General features: G+C 39.8%; 1 protein-coding gene across 2 annotated transcripts in view; it reads right to left on the bottom strand.

Annotated features, from left to right (window-relative positions):
* The window catches only part of Mamdc2 (MAM domain containing 2), a 158,218-nt gene that overhangs the window by 26,498 nt on the left and 119,488 nt on the right, over positions 1-12,232 (bottom strand). The window contains exons 10-11 of one of the 2 annotated variants that reach the window (XM_006985376.4): positions 6,091-6,184; positions 3,472-3,624 (exon numbers count right to left, since the gene is read on the bottom strand). In XM_006985376.4, coding sequence (XP_006985438.1) covers positions 3,472-3,624; positions 6,091-6,184 — 247 coding nt within the window. The remainder of the gene's footprint in view (positions 1-3,471; positions 3,625-6,090; positions 6,185-12,232) is intronic. The other variant, XM_016003868.3, reaches the window with a different exon arrangement.

The following is a 12,232-nucleotide window of genomic DNA, read 5'->3' on the forward strand; positions in this document are numbered from 1 at the left end:
TGCAACATGATGGGTTATCCCAACTCCAAAACCATGGATCTCTTCTAGCCCTGGCTTCCCTTTGCTCTTTCCATGAGTGGCACCTTCACTGTTTATGGCTTTGATTCTTCTCTGTCTTCCATGTCCAAGGCATTCCATTGTAGATGTAACCAACTGTCTTATTAAATAAGAAACACAGAACCAATGCAAAGAAGAAAGCCAAGAGATCAGAGGTAAGAGACTTACCCGGCTGCTGCAGCTAGCCTCTTCAACCAAGAGACCTACTTCCTGTGTTTTTGTCTTTATATAGACTTTCTGTTCTGCCTTCTCATTGGTTGTAAACCCAACCACATGACTGCCTCATCACTGCCTGTCTGTACAGACCTCTACGTCTTCTATGGTTGGTATTGAGATTAAAGGCGTGTGTCTCCAATGCTGGCTGTATCCTTGAACACACAGAGATCTACCTAGCTCTGCCTACCAAGTGCTGGGATTAAAGGCGTGCACCACCACCACCCAGCTTTTGCTATGGCTCTAATAGCTCTGACCCCCAGGTAACTTTATTTATTAACATACAATCAAAATCACATTTTAGTACAAATAAAATATCACTATATTCCATGGTCTTCATTATCCAGAATACCTCCCCCTGAAGTCATCTTATGCTTATCTTTGATAACATCTTTTCATACCTCTAACTGAAGCCTTCTTTATGTCTGCATAAAAGGAATAAAAACTATCAACCTTTTACCGGGGGCTGGGGAGATCTTATAACAGATGAGCTAAATTGATTGGCTCTTCTCTACTGTACCAGATATTAAAAATAATATCTTCTCACAATCTTGTTTTTTCTAGAGAGGTTTTTGGTGTTTTTGCCTTGAGACAGGACTTGCTATATAGCCCAATGTGGCCTGGATCTCATTATGTGACCCAGGCTGGCCTTAAATTTGTAATATTCCTGACTCAGCCTCCTGAGTGCTGGGATTATAGGTGTGTACCACCATGCTAGGTATTGGAGGTCTTGCTAAATAATAATTATTCTTATTTGTTTCAGTAAAGGCTTTCATTTATTCATCCATTCATTCACTGATTTGTTCACTTATTCCATAGAGAGTTTTTTGCATATCTATCTTGTGCAAGTCACAATATTAAGTATTGTGGGAATTCAATGGTTTTATAGCCCTCATGACATTGCTATTCAGAGTCAATAAGGCTCAGTTTGGCTGGGCATGGTGTCACAGGCCTTTAATTCCAGCACTTGTGAGGCAGACAGAGGAAGGTGGATCTCTGTAAATTTTAGGCCAATCTTGTCTAATAGCAAGTTTCAGGCCAGCCAGGCCTCCACAGTAATAGCCTTTCTCAAAAAGTGTGTGTGTGTGTGGGGGGGGGGGTAGTTTGGAGATTTTCATCAGAGTTATCCCTTTCTGCAAAATTCAGTGTTGAAAGTCCACGAGGCTGCCTTGGCTGGAGCCAATTTCTTACATGATAGGATATCCTGTTGGAGACTGGAACCAATCCAGAAAGCCCAGCACAGAGAGGTTAAAAAGAGAAAAGGGTCCCCTGATTATATAGTTTATCCCTTGCATCAGAATGTGCCTGAACTGACCTTTTCCTGTTTCAAAGTTCAGCGAAGGATTCCTTGTCCACTTAGATGAGTCTGAGTTCAGTTTCTGTTTTATGCTGCCAGAGTGTTATCATATATGGCTTCTGGTTATCACTGTAACTTCCTGATGCATTTTCAGATGGAGCCTAATGGGCCTCATCATTCTTTTAGAATCACTATTCAATACTGAAAGTGGACATCTGGTCTACCTTTGGCCAGTGCTGAGTCTCTTCAACAACATCCTTCTCTGAGGAAGCAATCTTCCCGAGTCTACCAAAGCTGCATAGAAAAAGGGCAGCGGTGGCACTGGGTGGCACCCATCAGGTGAGAGTGCACTAGTTTCTGAGGCCAGTGGACACTCTGGGAAGGCAGATGGAACCGAGTGCTCTTCAAACAAAGCAGAAATGTTCAGAAAAACCTGGGTGGCTGGATTGAGGTGTGTACCTTAATATGGAGGCAGCAAGTACAAAGGGCTGGTTACGGAGGGTTAGGCAGAGGGGACACTGCCAGGAATGGTGAGCTGCAGAAGTTCCAGTTGGCCTGCACTGACATTTGTCACAATGAAGGAACAGCCAATAGCCAAGAGAGAATTTAAAACAGCACCAAATATTTAAAACTTTTTTTCCTTTAATTCTTCCTCTCTCTGCCCTGACTAGAGGATGACAAACAGGGAAGGCAGGGTAGGGGATGAAATAAAGATTAAAGACTAGACAATCTCCCCCTTTATCTTCTTTAGATAAGAGTTAAAGCCAAGCTGAAGAGATCTGAAGCATTTTGATTGAATGAGAAATGGAAGTTTTTTTATTTGGACTAGACTTTTTAACATGTCTGAATTAAGACTATTCTAATACCCCAGCAGAACTGGGAGTTGAGGGATTTAACAAGGAGTGGAGAGAAAAGTCTTCAGGATAAAACTGAAGTGAATGATAGAAAGCAAAATAAAGCTATTTATGATTGAGTTCTACCAAGTTTGGCTAATTCAGAAGAAAGCTTACATACACTGTATGTTGATCCATGGTACTTTGTCGCAGATTTATCTTGAGGTTAGTCATAAGGTAAGCACAGTATCACCCACCATAGCCTCCTGACTTTTCTTTAAGGACCCTGAAGCTTAGTGTCAAGGATTCTGTGAGTTTAGTTCAGGGACAGTTTTCCTTCTTTGAACTTAAGGTTGTGCTTTAACTGATATATTAAATGGGGACATATTTTACCACTGACTGTTTTTAACTTGCTGATATATATATAGTAGTAATAGGATCATCAACCTTGAATTTGTCCTATTATAGTTTAGACATTCTATGTTGAAAACATACTCCTTAGCCAGACATGGTGGCATATATCCACATCCCGGAACTCTCAGGAAGCTGAGGCAGGAAGATCCTAAGTTTCAGACCAGCTTGAACAAGACCTTGTCTGGGGTCAGGGGAGACAGATAAGGTGCCACCTGATTATCTACACCTCCAGCTAGCTGCTCCCCCTGCTTTATCCCAAGAATACAGTGAATCACAATTCACAGGTGAATTTTCTGTCTTTGTTTCAGTTGTAGAAAGCACGGAGCTGAACTTCTCCATATGCTCCCAATCTGCCTGAACATTTATATACTAAGCCTCAGCTCCAATTTTGATTAACTTCTTTCTTCCTACTTTTGTGCCTCTTTCAGTTTTTTAAACCTAGTTCTAAATTACCTTTACAACAATATCCATTAATCAGAATTATAAACACAAAAGATGATTTTCCAATAAGCCTATTTAAAAAACTCTCATGTGTGTAGAATCCCATGTAGTTCATTCTAGTCACAAGACACAAATCTGCACATTCAAAATGCAGCAAATGACCGCTCGTATGCTATGTTATGTTCTTAGGAAACAGCACCATGTGGCATAACTCACCTACCCCAGTAGTGTGATCTCCCTTCGGTCCTGTGTAAGAGGTGGGGGTTTCTCCTCTCCCCCTGTGCCAGCTGCTCCGGTTTCTTTTTTCCTGTGTAAACGCACATTCATCTTGATCGAACGTGCACTCTCCAGGTGCAGGTGGAAGTCTCTCTGCAAGGAAACAGCAGGTGTGGCAACTGCTGAGACAGTCGATGAATATGTATTTTCTCATGGATCCTAGCAGCCCACTTTGCATGTCTGAGAGGTGTCTGGCCATATGTCAAGCCTATGGAGAGGCAGACCCCCACCGGTGGCCTACCAAGCCATACCTCCAGCTAATCTGTGCTCCATCATGGATCCTATCATGGCACAGAATCAGAAATCTAGATCTGAAATATTGGGGTACTGTGAACAAGACACACCCCCAACCTTGGAATTTGTGCGAGTGGAATTACAAAGCTCTGAAAACTGGAGATGCACTGCCTCTCTCCATCCATATTCATAGTAAAATTTTCAATGGTAGCCTTTTGTTTTATGTTCCTCTTGTGTTTTATTTTATATACAGTTCTAATCAATGAGACCCCATTCCCTGTTCTATGCCTTGAATGTGGATATTCTTATTGCTCTTGTCCTTCCAAGGACTCAGAAACCAGGGGTCTGAAAGCAAGGTGTCTTCCTTTAAATTGATTTTATAGCAGGAGGAATAAACCCAGAGCCTGTGTAAGGCCTATGTAAGCTGTGGAAGTGTCTGCTGCTGAGCTAGGCCACCAGCCCACATACGATTTTCAACTATTCTCCAGTATCAGACTGTTATTACACTTTGGCTATTTGTTAAAGAGAAGAATACTGAGCATCTTTGAGGTATGCAGCATTTACTCATTGCCTGCCATGTCTAGCATGCTACTAGCTACCATGACTTTAGTTTCTCACTATCATCAATGCTTAGTCTGAAGTAAGATAAAAATAAAGGGGAAATTATGAAGAAATGCCTGGGGGAGCTCATTCTGGAGTCTGGCTGAAGTTTCAAGCTAGCCAAGAATGGAAGAGTTGACACAATTCTAGAACTATTTTAAATAATAATGCTAAAATAGCAGTGAGCCTTGCTTAAGGCTTGCGTGTGACTTAAATTTAACCTTACTCCATTTCCAGATGCAAATATGTTATGTTCTGAGAATCTCACAAGAGTATGAACTTAGTTTGCAGACAAAGTATGTCTCAACCCCCTTGCAACTAACATAATAAAGAATCCCTCAACCCTGTGACCTATGGTTTTGTCTTCTTAATAGCCTTTATGTTTATCAGTACACATCAGAAACCACCTTATTATCTCTTTCTCCAAAAAAGTCCTTAGAAATCCTTTGAACAATGTAACTCCAGAAGTCACCAAAATTATCTATATGACTACCAACAGTCTCTCTTGAGAAGCCCCACAGCCATGGCTTTGGGTGTCTATTGTCCTTTTCCAAAGCATCTTGTTGTATTGACACTGGAACTTAAATCTGTGTTAAAACCTTTTCTTAATAAGTTCCAACTTTGCTTGTGATTCATTCGGAAATTCTTTCCTGAGTATAGAGGCCTGAGCTGAGGTCCTTGGAAGAACCACTGCATCCTCACGCCAAGGCTCAGGGATCACTGTGGAAGCATGGGTACAAAGGGTGGAAGAGCCAGCGGCTGTAGATGACTGCAACAAGACATCTGCTGGACATAGCAGGACAGCTGCACATATGAACCAACAACAGTTGTGACAGCACACACAAAACCTGTGCAAGTCCAAGCCAGACTAAATCCCAGCATGCAGATGGGGGGTGGACACACAATCCTATCTCTCACGATTGATGGCTGCTGGACAGGGAAGGGCCAGATTTATCTAAGAGTGTAGCCCTTCACAGGTTGACCATGTTTCAGTGGAAGCACACTTTTGAGAAAATTTTGGACAGTACAAATTGGTCTTGAAGGGTTTTTTTTTTAAACCCCACAAAATTAGGAGAATAGGGGAAAAGGAGTAGTTCTGGGAAGAGTTGGGGAGGTAAATATGATCAAAACAATATTGTACAAAACTTTCAAGGAACTCAAAAATAAAACAACAAATAATGATTAGGCCGCTATAAGCAGCAGCAGAAGGCTATGTCCCCTGTTGCTGCTGTAGGGCCTATTGTTTTACTGTCATTTATTGACTTAGAACATATCAGCTTCATTAAAAATTAAATGCTATATGTCTCACAAGTATTTGTGAAATAGCAATGCCACCAATATTACTTGAAAATGTGCATTCTCCAAAATTGCAAGGTTAATAATAATACTAGTTAAGATAGAGGGCACTTGTTTTTGAAGTGCTCTTTATAGGCAGTTCATAAGCTAGGGAATGTATATGCATTGTCCCCAACATTCAGGGAGGTATTGGTAACTTTCCTTACAATGAGGAAAAGGAGCCAAGCCATGCATACAAAGCCACACAAAACACTGGAATCCTCATCTCCAACTTGTAGAGTCTACTGCAAAGCTCTGTGAGAGTGCGTGTATTAAGAAAAGCAAGGGATAGAATAGCGTGGATCAAATGCATGAGGTTCTTAGACAAATTAAAAATGCCCATCATAGAGCAGAGAGACACACAGCTGAAATGACTAATAGTTCTCTTACCTGGAGCCCGGCAGTTTCCCAATTGTATGGTAATGTCATCCAAGGCTACAAGTCCACAGTCCCAAAAGCTTTTGCATAGGCTCATGAAAACCACCTGTAATTCATAAAAATAAAGTTATGAATTCTGTTAGCTGAAAACAGAAACCCTTCAACCTGAGATTTACTCACCACAACAGACCTGCACAAGCAATTTGAAACACCCTCTCATTGCCCGTATGAGTAACAGGACACAGTGGTATGAAGAATGGTTACCATTGGTTTACACCCCTGGAATTGTATTTTTTTAAAGCAGAGCTAGTTTCATAATAACATACTATGTATATGAATATAAAAACTAGAGGCAGTCTTTAAAGATTGGCAGCTGCAGGCCAGGTGGTAGTAGTGCATGCCTTTAATCCCAGAACTCAGAAAGCAGAGATAGGCAGATCTCTGTGAGTTCGAGGCCAGCCTGGTCTACAAAGCAAGTTCCAGGATAGGTTCCAAAGCTATGCAGAGAAACCCTGTCTCAGAACAACAACAACAAAACAAAACAAACAAAAAAAGATTGGCAGCTGCTATGAGGAAAGCAAGCAATCAGCTAGGTGGTAGAGAAAAGCCTGTTAGGTTTTAAATATCTTCTCTTGATAATTCCCAAAGTGGTGGTTGTTTCCCAAGCATCTTTCAAATGTTTCCAGTACAAACATTATTGTTTTGGAAAGAACTATCTAGTAGTGTGCTTTATTTACACTATGAACAAAGTCCTGTTGACCACCAATCCATCCAGAGACTTCTCCATTTCGACAAAGATAAATAAAAGCCCTAACATGGTTATTTTACCAGTCTTGGTAGTATTATTGTTGTGTGTAAAGGAAAAATAATCCATACCATATGTTATTAAATTCAGTGTGTGTGTGTGTGTGTGTGTGTGTGTGTGTGTGAGAGAGAGAGAGAGAGAGACAGAGACAGAGACAGAGACAGAGACAGAGACAGACAGACAGACAGACAGACAGAGTGAAGATTTTGATTTCTTACTATTGGTCCAGTTTAAAAAGCTGTGTTTCAGATATACACTGCCCAAACAGTGCTCCCTAAAATATTTATGTTGTGTTTTCACTGTAGTTGATCGGGCTGCTTAATGTTTAATTAGTGTGGGCTAGTGTGGTCCATATCCTGTCTCCCAACTGCAAATCTCCATTCAAGTGAAGAATGACATAACAGGAGCTAAAGTTCTATTTATGATTAATGAGAAACCTTGACTTTCTAGGTTCTGCTAAGCCCAATGCTGTGGTTTCGGTTTATTTATGTGTGTTATATGTGTGGAGTCCTTTTGCTCATGATGATCAGATTTATTAGGATACAGAATTTATTTTTAAGAGAAAAATCTTAGCTCATGTGACATTTTGTCACTATGCAAACTATAAAATGTCCTAAGCCAATCTCCCCAGGGAAGCTCTAATTGCCTGATACATGAATGTTTCCTGGCTCTATGTTCATATCTTTTTATAAATAGGATAGCTAAGAGATACAAATGTTTATCTCTGTGGATTTACACAGAACAAAACAAAATAGAGTGGCTTTTATGGTTCTTTTTTAAAGCGTCTTATAATCTTTCTTCTGGAGAGATTGGAGAGGTTATCTAAACAGTATATAATATATTTTACTTTCTAAGTTCATGTCTGGGAACTTATTCTGCATTTGGGAAGCAAAGATCTCTGTCATCACTCTCAACCAGTGTCACATTATATTAGCATCTTATTGTTATATTAGAAGGAATGCATTGATATGTCTCATAATTTATCAAATTAATTGTGCTACACAGAGAGAAAATGACTTTCTTTTTTTTGTCAGCTTTAAAGTCCGTTTTTCACAAGTGCACTGGAAGAAGACTACTGCACAATGAATATGAAGAAGTAAAATGCTCCACCCTCTAAATCTGTCCCTGTGGAAAGCTCACTTTGCATAGCAATGCATTCTAAAGATGATAAACATTAGCATGCTTTTATATATTTACCATAGCACTATTTTATAATGACCATTAAGCCAAAAGAAGCATACAGGCAGGCAACAGATGAAATAGCCTAAAATTTCAAAAGGACAGAAATAAGCTAGAATACAACAGTCTGAAAAATAGGTGATCATTAAATCTGAGTGTTGTGAAAATTATTCAGCACCAAAAATATAGATTTAAAATGCTAAGTTAAAAAGCTGATTAAAAGAGAAAACAGTCTCCAATTCATCTAAAATAATAGAAGAGGCCTAAAAAATTTACTAGCTATATAATTATTATGTTAGGCTCATAAAATTATGGTTATTTTACAATTTACAGTTAAAAAAATCAGGATATCTATAAGAAAAATGTGGAATAATGTTTGCAATGTAGCTCAATGACAGAGAGTTTGCCTAGCATGTGCAGGACCCCGGGTTCAATTCCCAGCAAAAGATAGAAATAAAAGTAGAATAATGAGTTAATATTTACTCTAGACTAGTGTTATTTATTATGACAGCTTATAGGCACAAAGTCTATTCAAATTGAAGCTATTCAGTCTCATTAGAAACATGCCAACGTACTCAATACTGTAGCGATATGCAGCCAAGTACTTCATTGAACTGAACCAACAGATATATAACATTTCCTAATTGCAAAAAGTAACATTGAATGGACTTTTTTGGCTCATTTTGCCATGCCAATTGTGCTGAACAAAATGCTAAAGGTGTTTGGAACAACACCAGCCTGTCTCTCCTTCAGACTTTCCACATGTAGAATACTGACTAGCCCACATGTCATTCTGTCTGACCACAGATCTCCCAAATCCATCATCTACTGACTAGATTCAAGCTAAGTCCTCAAAACTCAAAGTTGTTTGACAGTTCTCTGTCAACATTCCAGAAAATAAAAGAAGTATAACAAGATAATCTTGCTCAGTCTAGCAGCTATCATTCTCTACCTAAGCACTGATAACATTAAGCACTATGGTTTTTGTAGGCTACTTGGTATGGAGAAATTATTTTCAGGTAGTTGGTGACTGAAGGGGTGGCTGACTTGTCCAGGACAAAAGAAAAGTTAACCTGCTCCTTGCTCTTTAGAACTCTCTGTGGATACCAGTGCACCCATGTTTCTTATGGTATTATTTATAAAAACCAAATTTGTAGACTCAGCCTAGGTGTCCAACTCATGAAAAATAAAGAATATATATGCACAATAGAGTTTGATTCAGCTATAAAGAAGAATGTAATTGTGACATTTGCTGGAAAATGGATGGAACTGGAGACCATCATGCTAAGTGAAATAGGTCAGACCCAGAAAGATAAATATCACACATTCCTCTTATGTACAAAAATACATCTGTGAGCCATGAAAATAAAAGGGGGACTACTTGGGAAGAGGAAAGGGGACCAATAGGAATGAGAAGATAGGATGATTGGGGCTTATGGTCAAAGTACATTTTATGCATGAAAAAAAATTGCAACAACCTCATTCAGGAGACAAAGACAAGTGGATCTCTGTGAGTTTGAGGCCAGTATGATCTACAAAGTGAGTTCTAGGACAGCTAGGGCTATTACACAGAGAAACCCTGTCTCAAACAAACAAACAAAATACAATAACCCATAATTTTGTGCAATGAATATCCACTAAAAACCCTTTCTATGTGGGTTGAGATGAGACTGTTTCAAAGGTCAGCCATAATCTAAGTTCATGAGAAAATTAACTTATTTATAGATTTAAAATAGCAACGTTTATATCAATTTCAGTAATATTTCAAAGATAGTAAACCATCTTTAGAAAGTGGGAAATACACCTTAGCCCAAGTATATATTAAAATGTATTGAAGAAAGAGAAAGATGAAGATGAACAATGTTTCCTAGACATGAAGTTAGATGATATTTCTTAGACAGGTGTTCTGGGCTGTACAGTATACTGTAGCTCAGAAGTTAGGTCTATTTATATTCATTAACAGTATGTTTCAGTGCATGAACATTTCAGCTTTTGGGTGCCACTAATGCTTGAAAATGTTTGTTTTGATGGAGAATATTCATCATTGAGGAAGCCTCTTTAGACTAGCTTTGGAAACAAATACACAGCAAATGGAGATCTACACAAATATTCTTGCAAACAATATAGTTAAGTAGCAACAGATATTACTATTTATCTTAGTCTTCACTGTGCCAAGAAAAAAATACCACATATGTTCTTTTATTCACAGCAGGGTTTATATTGCTTAGCGCTATTGATATTTTAAAGCCAGATGACATCTTGTTGTGGATGTTCTGGGTCCTGTAACGTGGCTCACGGCATTCTTGGCCTCTTAAGCTCATGGACAGGTTATCTGTGCTCTGGCAGCAGCCAATCTGCTTTTCACTGTTTCTCATTTGCCTCATTTCCTAAAGAATAGGCCAATGAAATCAATCTTCCCCAAAGAGAAGAATAAAGGAAAAGAACCCCAAACACCACCAGTCATGCAGCCCTCTGAGCAGTGATCTCTATTTACATGGATGCTTGGTGACCTGTGGACATCAGCAACACCAGGTCCAGAGAGTTGGTTCACACAAGAGTTTACAACCATTCTGGCACTCAGCTGGCCATGCTGGAACTAGATTACTCAGAAGCCCTGTATAAGCTTTTGTGCCTATGACCCCAGCAAGATGACATCCTCATGGTCAGTGAAGCTTTTCTCCTATCACACCATCTCTCAAGTTGGTTTTATTAAATGGCAGTGGAATCACACCCTTAGTTATATACCCACTAGATGCTACCATTACCCCCAAATCAAGACAACAAGAATGCATCCAGACACTGGTGTCAAGTATTCCTTGAGGGGCAAAGCCTCCTGGTTGAGGCTAGAAAAAATAGAATAAACTTTTATATAGATTATAAAAGCCATTAACTTGAGTCCTATAATATGCAGTCTTTGTACTAGAAATTTGCAGCTCTGCTACCTTATTTTTTGATTCCTATTAATTTCAAGCTATTTATTTCCTTTGCACATTCCCAATCCCTGGAAACAAAAGATAAAGGAACGAGGCAAGGCAAGTGAGGAATACTCAAAGCAATAATCATACCCTAGATTTTCAGGTCTGTTTACTTTTAATTTAATTTTTGTTGCATGTATATGTATATATGGTATGCATGCATGCATGTTTGCATATGTATGTGCATGTGGGCTGGATGTTATTTTTGGGCATCTTCCTCAATTGCTCTCCACTTTAATTATTTAGGCAGAGTCTCTTGCTCAACCTGGAACTTGATGATTCTTGTTATTCTAGCTAGGCAGTTTGCCCCAGGGATTCCCCTGTCTCTGCCTCTGCAGTGCTGGGATTATAGGTGGCCACCATGCCTTCCAGAAGGCAAGCTCTTTATCCACTGAGTCCTCTCTTCAGCCTCAACTTTTAGGGCTTTGCTGTTCCAAGTACTTGTACCCCAAAATTCTAACAGTCAGAGGACAATAGAATTGCCTCCATGTTTCCACCTTTTTCTCACATTGAAAAAATAATGTTCTACTCTCTAGAAACAAGATCCTAATAGTAAGCAGAAGAATTTAGGAGGGAACTGATCAGGCAAGATGTGGCTGATTTTAGAGTGGAGGGTGAGGAGAAGGTTTGTGTGAAAACCCACTCATGGCTGTGTTAGTCAAATGGGTCAGACTGCCCCTAAGATAGTGAAAGTCTTGGTAAGTTCTTGGTTAGAGTAGTGTGTGTGTGTGTGTGTGGGGGGGGGGGAATCTACAGAAATCGTTTTTATCAGGAATTTATTTAGTCAAGTCACATCAGGTTGTTTTAGAACAATTTACCAGTTTTCACTTTAGAGGTGTCAAAGTGCAAACACTAGCCAATGAAAGACCCCAGCATACTAGCTTAGCCTAACGCCATTTCAAGTAAGGTCTGAAAAGCGCGGGGTGTCTACGACCGGCCTCCTGGCTCCAGAAAAGGGTACAAAAGGTCAGAAAAACAACTTGGAGCCAGACAGCAGGCGTGTCAAGCTCGGGGAAAAACCACGAGCTGCCCTGAGTTTGAACCCGGCCTCATTTGAATCGTCCAATCAGAACCCTGTAAACCATGAACTGCCCTGAGTTTGAACCCGCCCTCCTCGTGCTCCTGCTGCCCGACCCTATAAAAACCCTCCGCTCCAGCCCGTGGGCGCGCCAGTCTCTTGAGCTTCTTGAGGGAC

The sequence above is a fragment of the Peromyscus maniculatus genome, chromosome 1, assembly GCF_049852395.1.
Source record: "Peromyscus maniculatus bairdii isolate BWxNUB_F1_BW_parent chromosome 1, HU_Pman_BW_mat_3.1, whole genome shotgun sequence".
NCBI classification, from domain to species: Eukaryota; Metazoa; Chordata; class Mammalia; order Rodentia; family Cricetidae; genus Peromyscus; species Peromyscus maniculatus.